Source organism: Oncorhynchus nerka, linkage group LG10 (assembly GCF_034236695.1).
Source record: "Oncorhynchus nerka isolate Pitt River linkage group LG10, Oner_Uvic_2.0, whole genome shotgun sequence".
NCBI classification, from domain to species: domain Eukaryota; kingdom Metazoa; phylum Chordata; class Actinopteri; order Salmoniformes; family Salmonidae; genus Oncorhynchus; species Oncorhynchus nerka.
Window position 1 is genome coordinate 67,097,024 of NC_088405.1, and position 17,567 is coordinate 67,114,590.

The 17,567-nt window shown below is 44.6% G+C and overlaps 1 protein-coding gene across 1 annotated transcript in view; it reads right to left on the bottom strand.

Annotated features, from left to right (window-relative positions):
• The window catches only part of LOC115135893 (UV radiation resistance-associated gene protein-like), a 139,249-nt gene that overhangs the window by 64,098 nt on the left and 57,584 nt on the right, over positions 1-17,567 (bottom strand). The window contains 1 exon segment of the mRNA XM_029671063.2: positions 2,991-3,066. Within this exon segment, the coding sequence (XP_029526923.2) occupies positions 2,991-3,066 (76 nt within the window).

Genomic DNA, 17,567 nt, shown 5'->3' on the forward strand with positions numbered 1-17,567 from the left:
ATATTAGTGAGTGGAAAAGCTAGTCTCAGTGTTTCTAATACCGTTGGGGAGGTCATGAAAGCAGCCATTTCCTAATAAAGACTTCAGAGTATTAAGAACCATACCGTGGTCTCTAATGTTACTGGGACGCAAACCAGATCTCCCAGATAAAGTGGTCTGAAACGGTCAGGGTTGCGGGAAACCCATATCCACTTTAAAAAGGAAAAAATGACATGTAGCGTGACAGTGTTGAGTCTGTCGCTTCATGCATTCCCCCAAACTACTAGAACACGTGAGATGGCAGCGGAACAGAGTGATCAGACACAGGAGTCATGCGGTGTACAACAATTCCCTATAGATGGTTGGAAAACTGTCTTTGTGGTGGGTTCTGCTAGATCTACTATGATATGTTTACAACTTTCACTGCTCTGGAACCATTGTCAGCTGCAGGGAGCTGATCCATGCAGTGCACTTATGTTGATTTTGAGACGGCCCAGTAACTCATCCTAAACATCGCTCCAGTCACATATGGAGTTCATAAGATGCAGGTGGTGAGGGTTGGCAACAACACATACACCACACTGACCCTTAACACGGGGGCCCCTCAGGGGTGCGTGCTTAGTCCCCTCCTGTACTCCTTGTTCACCCACGACTACAACACCATCATTAAGTTTGCTGACGACACGATGTTGTTTGGCCCGATCACCAACGACGAGACAGCCTATAGGGAGGAAGTCAGTGACCTGGCAACAACCTCTCCCTCAACGTTAGCAAGACAAAGGAGCTGATCGTGGACTACAGGAAACAGAGGGCTGAGCATGCCCCCCATTCACATCGACGGGGCTGTAGTGGAGGGCTTCAAGTTTCTCGTTTTCCACATCACTAATACCCTGACTACACCGCTTGCATCACAAAATAAATTTAGGAATCTATGTTATTCAATTATTGCACCCACACTGCTCACGCGAGCCAACGAACGTCAGCGTTGCCAAGGGCTAAAATAGAAGTCATTCCTATTTCTGACGCAGATCGCTCGGCAAGTCCTGCCTCTCCCATCTCCTCATTGGTTTATAGAAGCAGGTACCCAAGTGCCATCTCCTCATTGGTTATACCCACATGGGTGATTGAAAGACTAACAGTTTTGCCGGTTGTCGTGGTAATACTATGAAAGCATAGATGCCAATCACCATATAAGTTCAAAGATGAAAAAGCCTGAAAGGCGGAAAGATGACTAGAAACGAGTCGGTTGACCGTTTTATGTGTGGATTAATTGTCAGAGTAAAAAGGAAAAACCTTTACCTTGTGCCTTTCAGGTAAAATAACAACTCAATGTTTATATCCCAGGACAAATTAGCTAGCAACAGCAAGCTAGCTAAATAGGACAAATTAGCTAGCAAGTGCAAGCTAACTAGCTAAATTGCCATACATGTTTAATGCTTTTCGACCTGTCCCCAAATTAATGTCATTGGTTCAGAGTTTGTTTTGATATTTTAACCTATTGACCCTTTTTGCATTAATTATTGACTAATCACATACACTGCTGCTACTGTTCATCTATCCTGTTGCCTAGTCACTTCACTCCTACCTATATGTACATATCTACCTCAATTACCTCATACCCCTGCACATGGACTTGTTACTGGTACACCGTGTTTTTAGCCAAGTTACCATTACTCTTGCATTTATTTCTAGTGTTATAATTGAAAGATAACCTATTTTTTTCCCCTCTCTGCATTGTTGGGAAGGGCCTGTAAGGAAGCATTTCACTGTTAGTCTACACCTGTTGTTTCCAAAGCATGTGACAAATTTGATTTTGAGATACTGGACTGAGAAAAACACATGACCTCACCATTATCTGGCTCGCCAACCACATATACATGCACGCACATACGTACCATCGTACAGTACATACTCCCAAACATACAGCACTGATATCCCTCCTTCGACATGAGAGTTACTGCAGTACATTAATATCAATCAAATCATGCAATCCTCAACCCCTTTTTTTCAGGCTAGTATTTTAACTCTAAACATGGCAGAGAAGCAGAAGAGACAGAATGTTTAGGGCAACTCACCACAGAAAAAGGTAACCAGGCTATAACTCTAAAAAACCCTGGAAATATATGAACCTTTCATGTAGAATTTAAATCATAAAAATACATCAAACATACCGTGAAAAAAGTTTTGTTGCATAAAGTTTTGTTGCATAAAGCACATACTCTAGAATTTTTCAACATAAAACACTATTTACCCGGGATCCACACATATTGTCCAAAATAAAGAGTACTGCTGATGAAGGTCATAACGTGCACCCTTTACCACTCTCCTTGGGGATTTTCACTCTTATTTTAATTTGCTGTCTAAAGTGTTCCCCCACATCTCTCTCTCTTTTGTTGTTGGACAAAGGATGGCAGCAGTTTGGATGGCAGCTAGCTAGCAGGTTACGTCAAAATCCAAACCTCCCAAAATGCAGTCATTTGAACACAGCCACCTGTTGGAGTTAATTGCACTGCCTAATAAAAACACTGGAGAGATTCGAATTCCTTCATTCCACATTCTCACTGCTGGCTTGAGAAAGAGACAACGACAGGGAATGGAATACAAATGTATATATTTGGTGCTAAATAATTGAGGGGGGGGGGGGGGGACTCACACAGGTCAACACATTAGATTCACTTTCATCAGCCCAGACAGGGCAAGAGTTTGGCCCCTTTTCCAGAGAAGAGAAGAGTGAGTGAGTGTCTGCATGCATCCCAGTTTTTCCATATGTTTATTGAGAGTTTCCAGGCCATTCAAAGGGATAGGAACACAGGAACAAGGCTCCAGTACAGATGGACATGATTGAGCCATCCAAAACATGTGTAACAACCTGTAGACCACTGCAAACTCTAAGGCTGTTTCCCACACAAGAACCTTTCAGTGCCATCAGACCACCTGACATGTTTGTCACATCTTACCCGGGAAATAGTTGGTATGTGTCTGACAGATATGTGAGTGGTCCATGGTCTTACCTGGGCGATGTTCTTGTTGATCAGGTAGACTCCATATTCAAACTGAAAGCGTTCTCCTCGAGGGTACAGGGGGAATCTGTGAGAGCAGGGGAAGAGAGGAAGAGGTGATGAGTGTACAGTACTGGAACAGGTGGTTCACATTAGATTGTATTCTGTTGGTTTAACTTTGTGAGATTCACCAACTAGACTTCTGAGCACTGTGAAGTGAATTCCTTCCCTGTTGACACTGCCATGTATTACTACAGTCCGGACTTGGCAGGGTACAGTTTGGATAGAACACTTCAGCAGAAGCAGAATGAATATAGTCACATTCACATACGGACCGCTCTCCTCCCACCCCAACCCTCATCTTGTTAAACTAAAATATCAAACAAGCTCTGAACCGTCCAGGCTGCATACTGTAGGCCCATCAAACAGCCTGCCCACCTGCTTCTACACTACAGGGAACAAAGACAGACCGACAGATGGAGAGGCTCAGTGTGATTCCATTGAGCTTTCAGGTGCCAGTCAGATGTCTAGGTAGCAGGGCAGGCAGAAACACAGTGCTGAAAACCCCTGGATTGTTTATGTGGAGATATTGGAGGGATGGCCTCAGGCCGAGCCTGCTGACACCATTAGTGACAACAACACTCTCCTCTCATTCCATTATGGCTAAAGTCAGCCTCTTCCCCCATGAAGAACAGTTCCTGTCATTATGTGCTTGTCTGCTACCCAACTGAGAGGATGTACTGAGAGACACGCCCAGGGCAGTCTTACTCTGCTTGCTTGCTCACACACACACACACACACACACACACGTTAACCCTGTACAACAACTGACTTATCTTCTGCTGTCAGGCTCAGCAGTCAGTCTGGGCAGGAGGTGTGAGCGAACATCCGGCCCTCTTCCCCTCCCCTCCTCATCCATATCTCATTCCTGTCAGGGGCCATGGCTGTGCCCCGTGGGGCATGTTATACTGTTAATCCTTTGTTAGAGGAGACATGCCCTCTCCCCTCTAACTCTGACCCTCAGATGCCGGAGAATCAGGGCCGAGGAGCGCAGGGCGAGAGTCGGGAAGTCCTCCTTACCACGCCACTGGTACATCACGGTTACAGGGCAAGGTGCATGAGGTACTGACTGTAGCCCTAACAGAGCTGCCGTAGCTAGACTATCTCTAATGCTTTAATACACACTGAAGTCCTTATCGTCTGTCCAACCATACACACAATAAATTACATTTCTTGTGAGGTGCATTACATAGAAACTCTTCACCAAAAAAAGTAGACACCTATTAGACACTGTTCATTTGACAGATGGAGGGAAATACTGTAGTAGCCACACAGCCGGAGACACTTGTTCTACTCCTACATACTCTGACTAGTCAAACTCCAGAGGAAGCTACGTGCCAGTGGTAATATCTCATGACCAGGAAATAACTAACAGAGGGAGAAATAACATCACACACACACTGTCATAGCAGGCATTCCAACAATCACATTCTCCTGACAACATATGATTAGTTTGCTGATGAGACGGACAGAGAGAGGCTGACATGCGCACACACACAGAAAAGCAAAGGCACACATGAACACACACACACACACACACACAGTTTGCCATCACGGGGAGGTGATTAATGAGTGCTGTCCAGTGGGTCTGAAATCACATTGAAGGGACTCCGGTTCACCAAATACCAGGAATTCCTCCAATACATCCAGTAAAGTGAAATATATTATAACACACCAGCAGGGGGGAGGGGAAGAGGAAGTCAGAGGTGCCAAAGTGTGGGGGGGATATAGGGAAGTAGAGAGAGCAGTTAGAGAAGAGACAGCGAGCAGTTAGAGAAGAGACAGCGAGCAGTTAGAGAAGAGACAGCGAGCAGTTAGAGAAGAGACAGCGAGCAGTTAGAGAAGAGACAGAGAGCAGTTAGAGAAGAGACAGCGAGCAGTTAGAGAAGAGACAGCGAGCAGTTAGAGAAGAGACAGCGAGCAGTTAGAGAAGAGACAGAGAGCAGTTAGAGAAGAGACAGAGAGCAGTTAGAGAAGAGACAGAGAGCAGTTAGAGAAGAGACAGAGAGCAGTTAGAGAAGAGACAGCGAGCAGTTAGAGAAGAGACAGCGAGCAGTTAGAGAAGAGACAGCGAGCAGTTAGAGAAGGGACAGCGAGCAGTTAGAGAAGGGACAGAGAGCAGTTAGAGAAGGGACAGAGTTGGAGAATAGAGAGAGAAAGAAGAGCCAAGGGATGGAGAGAGAAGGAGAGGGAAGGGAAGAAAGAGAGAGAAAAGAGGGGAGGTGGAGTGGAAAGCAGTGATTTTTATCACTGGGCCGGTCTTGTCTTGGAATCTGTGATAAAACAATCTGTTACACAAGCGTGATGAAGTGGATCACCATCAGCCTTGGAGCAGCTCTCCAGCTCTCCATCCATCCATCCACAGGCCAGAACACACACACACACCTCCCCTTTCTTGGTTCAATTAGAATTCCTCTCTCATCAGACAAACGCACACAGACATGCACACACACACATGCATGCATACACAAATGTATGCGCACACACGCACACAGCCACCCACCACAGGTTTCCTTTCCTTCATTAAAACAGATCTATTGCTACCATGTCCCGACCCTCTAACACACCCCTCCTCTGGCAGCTCTGTTGAACGCCATCTCTTTGCACATGGAAAACTAAATATGACACTAACAGGCCATGACCAACACTGTCTTTGACATCTACCTAAAAAAAATGCAAAACTATATATACAGTGGGGCAAAAAAGTATTTAGTCAGCCACCAATTGTGCAAGTTCTCCCACTTAAAAAAGATGAGGCCTGTAATTTTCATCATAGGTACACTTCAACTATGACAGACAATGAGAAGAAAAAAATCCAGAAAAACACATTATAGGATTTTTTATGAATTTATATGCAAATTATGGTAGAAAATAAGTATTTGTTCACCTACAAACAAGCAAGAATTCTGGCTCTCACAGACCTGTAACTTCTTCTTTAAGAGGCTCCTCTGTCCTCCACATGGCACCTGTTTGAACTTCTTATCAGTATAAAAGACACCTGTCCACAACCTCAAACAGTCACACTCCAAACTCCACTATGGCCAAGACCAAAGAGCTGTCAAAGGACACCAGAAACAAAATGGTAGACCTGCACCAGGCTGGGAAGACTGAATCTGCAATAGGTAAGCAGCTTGGTTTGAAGAAATCAACTGTGGGAGCAATTATTAGGAAATGGAAGACATACAAGATCACTGATAATCTCCCTCGATCTGGGGCTCCACACAAGATTTCACCCCGTGGGGTCAAAATGATCACAAAAACTGTGAGCAAAAATCCCAGAACCACACAGGGGGACCTAGCGAATGACCTGCAGAGAGCTGGGACCAAAGTAACAAAGCCTACCATCAGTAACACACTACGCCGCCAGGGATTCAAATCCTGCAGTGCCAGACGTGTCCCCCTGCTTAAGCCAATACATGTCCAGGCCCGTCTGAAGTTTGCTAGAGAGCATTTGGATGATCCAGAAGAAGATTGGGAGAATGTCATATGGTCAGATCAAACCAAAATAGAATTTTGGTAAAAACTCAACTCGTCGTGTTTGGAGGACAAAGAATGCTGAGTTGCATCCAAAGAACACCATACCTACTGTGAAGCATGGGGGGTGGAAACATCATGCTTTGGGGCTGTTTTTCTGCAAAGGGACCAGGACGACAGATCCGTGTAAAGAATGGAAAGAATGAATGGGGCCATGTATCGTTCATCAACAAGGGCATTGAAGATGAAACGTGGCTGGGTCTTTCAGCATGACAATGATCCCAAACACACCTCCTGGGCAACGAAGGAGTGGCTTCGTAAGAAGCATTTCAAGGTCCTGGAGTGGCCTAGCCAGTCTCCAGATCTCAACCCCATAGAAAATCTTTTGGAGGGAGTTGAAAGTCCGTGTTGCCCAGCAACAGCCCCAAAACATCACTGCTCTAGAGGAGATCTACATGGAGGAATGGGCCAAAATACCAGCAACAGTGTGTGAAAACCTTGTGAAGACTTACAGAAAACGTTTGACCTCTGTCATTGCCAACAAAGGGTATATAACAAAGTATTGAGATAAACTTTTGTTATTGACCAAATACTTATTTTCCACCATAATTTGCAAATAAATTCATTAAAAATCCTACAATGTGATTTTCCGGATTTTTTTTCTCATTTTGTCTGTCATAGTTGAAGTGTACCTATGACGATAATTACAGGCCTCTCTCATTTTTTAAGTGGGAGAACTTGCACAATTGGTGGCTGACTAAATACCTTTTTGCCCCACTGCATATGTTTTGCTTAATGAGATAAACCTGAACTGTCAAGGAGCCTAAAACAGAAACAGCCAGTGGAGAACAGTAAAAGTAAAACCCCTATATCTCACACGCCAGTAGAGCCCTAGATGTCGGCATGCAGATGGACGGGTAGAGGAGATCTGTAATTAATAAGAAGAGAGGCGTGGGGAACTCCTCTCTTCTAACGGAAAACTCCTTCTCTTTATGGGGTTAGAGTATTTACACAGCCCTCCGGCTAATCAACCCAGCCAGTCAGGCCTCTACTGCAGGCAGGTCCAGGCTCCCTCACACACAACCATAAAATGTGATAGCAGGAGAGCCCATGCCTCTTCCGTTCTTTTATGTGTGTGTGTACAGTATCTCTTCCTCCCTCTTTCACTTCCCTTCAGTCTCTGTCTCGCTTCCTCCCTCCTGTTGATGTACAGTAGGTTGTTTATTCGAAGAGTCTATGTAATTGTTCTCTCTACACAGGAAGGACCAGCTGAAGACCACCAGTGTCTACGGAGTGTGGTCAATTTATGAGTGACAGTTCAGTGGCAGCATTCACATTTTACTGTAGGCTGGCTTTTTGAGAGGGGGATGCAGGAAAATGGAGGAAAAGCAGTCCAAAGACCAGGTTTTGTGTTGGACTTGGTAAGCTACACTGGCTGCCTGGGGATTTTGTTAGTATGGCTATGTGGTGGTGAAGTCGATGATTGGACCAAGATGAGAGCTTAGATTCATTTTAAACCTTGACCCCTGACCTAACATGGTCATCTTCAGAATAGACTGACCTTTTAAGAGAACAAAACAGACTTTTACAGAACAGCAGGTTAATGAGTGCACCTTGCACATACAGTGTGCATAATAGGGCACTTGCTTCTTTCCCCCCTAGGGACATTACATTGTACAAGCGTAAGTGCTGTAGGGTTGTAAAGGGTGATATTATAGCTGTGCTGCAGGTGGGTGGTCGGATAATTCAGACTTAATCTGGCCCTGAACAACGTTGAACTATTCACAGTGACTCAGTGGCCTGCTGTAATGTACACACAGCCTGTGATCCTTCCGCCACAGCACATCTGTCCCACCGAGAGCCTGTTTACATATAACTAATTAATATGCCAAATGTACAAAACAACAGCTCTGGTTCACATAGTGGAGTTGGGAGTTAGCCACCCGTAACCATTACTTACACTTAGCTATCCGTGGCTGGCAAAAAATCCCCAGAAGTTCCCTAGAATGTTTTTATTGTGCGATTTCAAACACACCAGAACCATAAATCATGTGAGGCCTGCTTTTAAAAAAACACCTGCCACCATGCAACTTTCACGGATAATGGCACCGGTTACTATATAAATCACAGGGAGTTGTAATTTCCAATATTGGAGAAATTATTACATTGAGCATCTGTCAGTGAATGCTATTTTAATGACTGCCACACTGCTCCACTTACAACTGGGGTAACTCTAACCGCAACGGCATCTTGGAGCGAAAGCACTGCTGTAAAAGTGTCTCCTGAGTGATGTGCCATCCGGTTGCCCGCTCGGTCACTCTGTCGTTTGGTCTGTTTTCATCATTAGACAGAGACGCTTTTAGACGATGCAGCAGCCAGTCTGTCGGTGGTGTTTTTTCTTCTTCCATTCTCCCTCTGCTTTCATCTCCCTCATTGTTTTAATTAGATCCAGAGAGCTGGACCCAGAGGACAGGGTCTGGCCAGCTCTCTATGGGGCTAGCTAGCTGCTCCCTCTCCCTCCCAAAGAGCGCCTCTTTATTTATCATGGGGTATCTAAACTTCCTCCCATGTGCAGCCTTTTAAAACGGTCCATTAAGTGCACGCTGACCTGAAGTGAAACGGACAGAGAACAGGGATTTAGAATTTGTGTTCCCAATCTTGTGGCAGGCCATCGCAGGCCGTATGGCTGACTGCTACCACAAGGTCTTAATGCGAGAGAGGAGAGAAAGAGATGGAGAGAGAGACCATGCCGCTATTGGCAGTAAGACGAGGCCAGGCCAACGGTTACCCAGCCATGAAAAAGCTGTGTAAAATATCATACACAGATGAACTGAGCCAGCTGAACCATTCCATTCAGTGAACGATCATAGCTATAACTTATTATTTTCTGTTATTTTCCGTGTTTTAAAGAACTAATTGATGTCGGTTATATTATTTGACTTCCATTTTGTTCTGTTTTTTTCCTGTGAGCTCAATGCACACATCGCACAGTTTCTCTGGAAATAAATCCGATCCAGCCTAAACAGTGTAGTTTAGTGTAGTGATGTAGTTGGGAGTTGTAGTTTCCAACAGGCCAATATTCTTCATAGTTCAGCACATAAAATGTGGTAATTAACTACAATGACCACAATCCATTGCACATCTACTTGTCCAGTATGTGTTTCCTTTACACCTGCTACAGAAGAGAGATGATATAGAGAGCAGCTGTTGCTTCCCGAGCTATCTCTACCTGAAAATACATGATAAAAGTGATTGATCGTTGTTTTTCAGCAGTCATAAAGGTATGTATTATTTACTACTAAAATAGTGATTTTGTCAGACAGAAGCTCTATTAGAGATGAGATGATAACTTGGAATAAAATAATTGTCATAAAATAAAACAAATGTAATATACACAACAACTGAAATATTTTATTATAGTAATGCGAATAAATTATGGTCAATAAGTGATGAGCAGTAATGGACAGTCACTACCATCATGGGACTTTTATTAATTGTTTTATTCTATGTTACATAATTCAACCCACAAAATGCATAGTGCATTTAATGTTTTTTTTATTTTTTATTATCGAAATCGGTGATTATTATTATTTTTAATCAAACTGAAACCGAACCGACCACAAAAAGTACTAATCACTCAGCACTAAAGGCAGATGCTTATTATTAACATCTTATGTATTTAATTTATTATTAACGTCAGAGCAATAGGCTCCGCGAGACTGCTAAACTATCTGCATTAACTGTCGTGCACAGACCCTACACACTCACTGGACTTTATACACACACTTCACTACACTGTCACTCCCACACAAAACCCTCACACATACAAATACACTAAATATACATATACACACACACACACTTTTCTGCTGCTACTCTGTTCTTCATTTTACTCTTATGATCATCTATCCAGATGCCTAGTCACTTAACCCTGCCTTCACGTACAGTATCTACCTCTAATACCTCGTACCTCTACACATTGATCTTTACTGGTACTCCCAACATACACTCAATTAGTATTTTGTAGCACTGCCTTTAAATTGTTTAGCTTGGGTCAAACATTTCGGGTTGCCTTCCACAAGCTTCCCAAAATAAGTTGGGTGAATTTTGGCCCATTCCTCCTGACAGAGCTGGTGTAACTGAGTCAGGTTTGTAGGCCTCCTTGCTCGTACACGCTTTATCAGTTCTGCCCACAAATTTTCTATAGGATTGAGGTCAGGGCTTTGTGATGGACACTCCAATACCTTGACTTTGTTGTCCTTAAGCCATTTTTTGCCACAACTTTGGAAGTATGCTTGGGGTCATTGTTCATTTGCAAGACCCATTTGCGAACAAGCTGTAACTTCCTGGCTGATGTCTTGAGATGTTGCTTCAATATATCCACATCATTTTCATTTCTCATGATGCCATCTATTTTGTGAAGTGCACCAGTCCCTCTTGCAGCAAAGCATCCCCACAACATGAGCCTGCCACCCCTGTGCTTCACGGTTGGGATGGTGTTCTTCGGCTTGCAAGCATCCCACTTTTTCCTCCAAACATAACGATGGTCATTATGGCCAAACGGTTCTATTTTTTTTTTAATCATCAGACCAGAGGACATTTTTTCAAAAAGTACGATCTTTGTCCCCATGTGCAGTTGCAAACCGTAGGCTTTTTTACGGCGGTTTTGGAGCAGTGGCTTCTTCCTTGTTGAGCGGCCTATCAAGTTTGTCGATATAGAACTCGTTTACTGTGGATATAGATACTTTTGTACCTGTTTCCTCCAGCATCTTCACAAGGTCCTTTGCTGCTGTTCTGGGATTGATTTGCACTTTTTGCACCAAAGTAGGTTAATCTCTAGGAGGCAGAATGCATCTCCTTCCTGAGCGGTATGACGGCTGTGTGGTCCCATGGTGTTTATACTTGCATACTATTGTTTGTACAGATGAACGTGGTACCTTCAGGCATTTGGAAATTGCTCCCAAGGATGAACCAGACTTGTGGAGGTCTACAATTTATTTTCGGAGGTCTTGGCTGATTTCTTTTGATTTTCCTATGATGTCAAGCAAAGAGGCACTGAGTTTGAAGGTAGGCCTTGAAATACATCCACAGGTACACCTCCAATTGACTCAAATTATGTCAATTAGCCTATCGGAAGCTTCTGAAGCCATTATGACGTTTTCTGGAATTTTCCAAGCTGTTTAAAGGCACAGTCAACTTAGTGTATGTAAACTTCTGACCCACTGGAATTGTGATACTGTGAATAATAAGGGAAATAATCTGTCTGTAACCAATTGTTGGAAAAATGACTTGTTTCATGCACAAAGTAGATGTCCTAAACGACTTGCCAAAACTATAGTTTGTTAACATTTGGAGAGTGGTTGAAAAATGTGTTTTAATGACTCCAGCATAAGTGTATAAAAACTTTGACTTCAACTGTAGCTCCACTCGAGTATTTTATTCTATTCCTCGTGTTAGTAACTATTTAATAAAAAATGTTTTACTTCGCATCGTTGGTAAAGGTTCATAACCATGTATTTCACTGTAAAGTCAACACCAGTTGTATTCGGCACATGTGATAAATGCAATTTCTCAAAGCAACAGGGAATGAATGGATCCTAAGTAATAGAGTTGAGAAATTGACAGAGTGATGGCAGAGTAGAGGAGAGATCTGGTGGATGCCTGAGGCATCAAGGCATTGGAGCACTGAATATGGGGAAGCAAGCCTGGAGCTCACTGGCCCACTCTCAACCCATCTTCACGGGATTACAGGGAGGTTTTACAGGGTAACAGGGCCAGTCAACCACTTATACAACTGCCATCTGGCACACCAGAGAATCATTCCCTTTCCCGCAGGACATCCAACTGACTTGACCATTACAGTATTTCCCATTGTCCTCAAATGTTACTGTACGATAAAAAGAAAAGTGAAAGTATGTGCCTGACTCTAGTCTGTGTCTTGTCATTGAGCAACTATTCTACTCCCTCCCTCCTCTCCCCCTCTCTCGTGGCTGCTATGTGGGTGCGGGGGGGTTGACGGCCCTTCCCCTGGTCCCACATGGTCCATGTTAAGGGACGTGAAACAAAACGCCACATAACAATAACCCCCTTCCTTTGCGTTTGCAGGTCCAGCTGAACCAAGGCCCTCTTAGCCTCCTTCCCTCCATCCACTGGCAGTCACATAGAGCACTTCCTCCCCCAACCACACTACACTAGAGCCACGCATTGATGTGTCAATCCCTACTTAGGTGGTTATTTTCTTCAGCCTTCCATTTCATGAAGAAAATTAGGCAACAAAATGGAGTTTTCCCTTAATATTCCTAGTAACGTGTATGTATGAAGCAGCGCTTGGGTTTTTAACGGCCAGGCTCTGGTCTCAATCATACCGGTGACATCTGGATTGCATCTCCCCTATTCACCCCCATTCAATCAGACACACTGGAGCTATGGAGCTGGAGATGGGTTCTCTCTGCTGCTGCTCTGTAAAATGTGGGAGCAACATATTGTTAGAGCTCATTGCATTCTGAGAATATTTTTAGAAGGGTGAAAGCTTCCGAGATTCCAAATAATGGTGCGTTCAAGGCAGGATTTACTGCCCACAAACAAGCCAAGTGGAGTCATCGCCATTTACCACCTTTCTCCTAAATACACCCTCCAGTCCCCATGCTGCCCCATTCATTCACTCCACACTGACTGAGACTTCTCTACCCAGGTGTAGAGGGAGCACTGTACATCGGTCTGCCTGCTCTTACTGTGGCTAAATGGCAACCTACATAAAAGCCAAGGCGGTCATTATCTGAGACGGCAGGTCTGGAGTGGAATATAACAGTAATGCCCTCGCTCTACAGGTCAAAAATGTCTATATGGCTGGCACAGTCAAGAGAACCTAAATGGTTGTTAGGCTCGTGTTAGCACAAAAAAAAAACACACAAAAAAAACGTATTACGCGAGGGATAGGAAAGTTGTCTTACTCGACTCTATGATGAACTGTAGGTGGTGTTAAAAAAAAAAGTAAGCTGGCTCCTTGGGAATATGAACATGAGGAATTTTCACATTTTTAACTAGACTGGCAGGGTACGATGTAAGAGATGTTTGGCCTCCACAGAATCAGTCAGTCAAACAACAGCTCCACAGTGGGGACACTCAGCTCCATCTAGCAGCGACCAAGCTTTGCCAAGACGTCACTGGCATCTGGAACACACCACTCAGAGAAAGTAGTACACAGACAGAAGAACGCCCCACACCACCCCATATTACAAGTGCCAACTGGTGACCAGAGAAGCATAGTGAGTGGTGGATGAATTGAGCACCTTTGGGATGAATTGGAACGCTGACTGCGAGCCAGGCCTAACCGCCCAACACCAGTGCCCGACTTGTGGCTGAATGGAAGCAAGTCCCCACAGCAATGTTCCAACATCTAGTGGAAAGCCTTCCCAGAAGAGTGGAGGCTGTTATAGCATCAAAGGGGGGACCAACTCCATATTAATGCCCATGATTTTGGAATGAAATGTTCCAAGAAGCAGGTGTCCACATACTTTTGGTCATGTAATATAATGGTGTATACAGTATGGACAGTAGTTGACAAGTAAAGGTTTGTACAGCAGAAGTTTTATACGATGAACCATGACTAGAATACAGTATATACATATAAAGTGGGTAAACATTATTAAAGTCACTAGTGTTAAATGACTACGTACATAGGGCCTCAGTCTCTAAAGTGCAGGGTAGAGTACCGGGTGGTAGCCAGGGTAGTGGTGACTGTTTAACAGTCTGATGACCTGGGGATAGAAGCTGTTTCTCAGTCTCTCAGCTTTAATGCACCTGTACGGTCTCCGCCTGGTAACGGGGCGAACAGGACGTGGCTTGGGTGGCAGAGGTCCTTAATGATCTTCTTGGCCATCCTCTGACACCGGGTGCAGTAGATGTCCTGGAGAACAGGCTGTGTGACCCCGATAATGCGTTGGACTGAAGGCACCACCCTCTGGAGAGCCCTGCGGTTGCGGACGGTGCAATTGCCGTACCAGGCAGTGAAACAGCCCGACAGGATGCTCTCAATGGTGCATCTGTAGAAGTTCACAAGGGTCTTAGAGTAGTTTCATCAGCCTCCTGAAGCCTTCATACATCACATCTATATGAAGGGAACATTTGAGGTCATCAGTGATGTATGTGCACGCCGAGGAACTTGAAGCTTTTGACCCTGTCGATATGGACATGCTCTCACTACGGTCTCCTGTAGTCCACGATCAGCTCCTTCGTTTTGTTGACGTTGAGGGAAAGGTTAGTTCCCTCGCACCACTCTGCCAGGCCTCTCATCTCCTCCCTGTATGCTGTCTCATCATTGTTGGTAATCAGGGCTACCACTGTTGTGTCATCAGCAAACCTGAATGACTGAGTTGGAGAGGTGCGTGGCCATGCAGTCATGGATGAACAGGAAACACCAGAGGGGGCTGAGCACGCAACCTTGTGGGGCCCCTTTGTTAAGAATCAGAGCGGCAGATGGGTTGTTGCCTACCTTCACTTGGGGTCAGCCCGTCAGGAAGACCAGGACCCAGTTGCAGAGTGACAGGTTCACATTCAGGGCCTGAGCATAATGATTCATTTGTTTTATTTCACCTTTATTTAACCAGGTAGGCCAGTTGAGAACAAGTTCTCATTTACAACTGCGACCTGGCCAAGATAAAGCAAAGCAGTGCGACAAAAAACAACACATAGTTACACATAGGATAAACAAAAGTACAGTCAATAACACACTAGAAAAATCTATACACAGTGTGTGCAAATGGAGTAAGGAGGTAAGGCAATAAATATGCCATAGTTGCGAAGTAATTACAATTTAGCAAATTAATACTGAAGTGATAGATGTGCAGATGATGATGTGCAAAAAAAAGTAAAAAACAATATGGGGATGAGGTAGGTAGTGGGCTATTTACACATGGGCTATGTACAGCTGCAGCGATCGGTAAGCTGCTCAGATAGCTGATGCTTAAAGTTAGTGAGGGAGATAAGTCTCCAACTTCAGAGATTTTTGCAGTTCGTTGGCAGCAGAGAACTGGAAGGAATACCTGCTGGAACGAGTGCTACAGGTGGGTGCTGCTATGTTGACCAGTGAGCTGAGATCAGGCGGTGCTTTACCTAGCAAAGACTTATAGATGACCAGGAGCCAGTGGGTGTGGCGACGAATATGTAGCGAGGGCCAGCTGACGAGAGCATACAGGTCACAGTGGTGGGTGGTATATGGGGCTTTGGTTACAAAATGGGTGGCACTTTGATAGACTGCATCCAGTTTGCTGAGTAGAGTGTTGGAGGCTATTTTGTAAATGACATCGCCAAAGTTGTTAATCGGTAGGATAGTCAGTTTTACGAGGGTATGTTTGGCAGTGTCAGCGAAGGATGCTTTGTTGCAAATAGGAAGCCGATTCTAGATTTAATTATGAAATGGAGATGCTTAATATGAGTCTGGAAGGAGAGTTTGCTGTCTAGCCAGCCACCTAGGTATTTGTAGTTGTCCACATATTCTAAGTCAAAACCGTCCAGAGAAGTGAAGTGATGCAGGCGGGTGCGGGAAGCAATCGGTTGAGAAGTTTTTTTATTTTACCTTTATTTATACAGATTTTCTCTCATTGAGATAACATCTCTTTTCCAAGAGAGACCAGTTAACTACACACAGGGCCTGAGTTTGATGCTGGGGGCGACAGATGAACAAACCAAACCAAATGGAGTACCGTGATTAATGAACAGTCCAGCAGGCATCAGCTATGTAGCCAGGTGATCATAGGGTCCAGTGAACACCAATAGATGAAACAGGGAAGTCGTTACACGCTAGCAAGCGGGAGACACTGCGTTCATAGAGTTAGCAGGCCGGGGCAAGCAGAAGCGTCTTCGTCGACGGCCGACAAAGGCCTGTTGAGGGCACATCGGATGGAATTACGTCGGCAGTTGTGATGGATCTGCGGGGCTCCATGTCGACAAAGGGGGCCAAACTGGAAAAGAGGTCATGTAGCTGGAGTAATATCGCTTGCTAGCCGGGAGATGCGCCTGGCTCAAGGCTAACTGGTGCTAGCTTCGGGACAAGGGAGTTAGCCACTGTAGCCACTCGATAGCCGCTAGCTAGTTGCGATGATCCGATGCAATGGTCCAGAGCTTACGGCAGGAATTTGGCGATGTAGTGGCTTCTAGTCGTGTTAGTGAAGAGTCCGGGAGTCATCAGCTGTGTAGCTGAGTGATCATAGGGTCCGCTGAGCAGGCCTGGTTCAAAGTCTAGCTTCGGGGCTGGGCTACTCGGTAGCAGCTAGCTAGCTGCGGGGATCTGGAATAATGGTCCACTAATGGAGTAGTCTGGAGTAAATATGGAGAAAAGCCATCCTGATATGCTCAGGGTTGATATCGCGCTGTGCAGACTGGCGTTGTACAGGCTGGCTGGTATTATCCGGGGTAAAAGCAGCTGGTGTCTGAGCTAGAGGTAAAAGCCGCTAGCAGTGGCTAACAGTAACTAGATAGTTAATTAGCTGGTTAGCATCTGATGGCTAGCTTCTGATGGAGGTTCTAACTATAAGGTCTAAAAATAGAGGATCCGTATCACATTAGGTGAGACGGGTTGCCGGAAGGTCTTTTTAATTTTAAAATGGAAAAAGAGATTGAAATAAACACAAAAAAAGACTACATTTACATGGGACAACGACAAACACGTCTGCAGTGCTACGCCATCTTGGATTGATGTATAATGATGTGCTTGGAGGGGAACTATGGTGTTGAAGGCTGAGCTGTAGTCAAAGAACAGCATTCTCATATAGGTATTAATCTTGTCCAGGTGGGATAGGGCAGTGTGCAGTGCAATGGCGTTGCGTCGTCCGTGGATCTGTTGGGGAGATATGTGAATTGTAGTGGTTATAAGGTGGTTGTTGGGTAAGGTGGAGGTGATATGGTCCTTAACTAGCCTCTCAAAGCACTTTATGAGGACAGAAGTGAGTGCTGCGGGGCGATAGTCATTTAGTACCTTCACTTTCTTCGGTACAGGAACAATGGTGGAAGCAAGTGGAGACAACAGACTGGGATATGGAGATATTGAATATGTCTGCA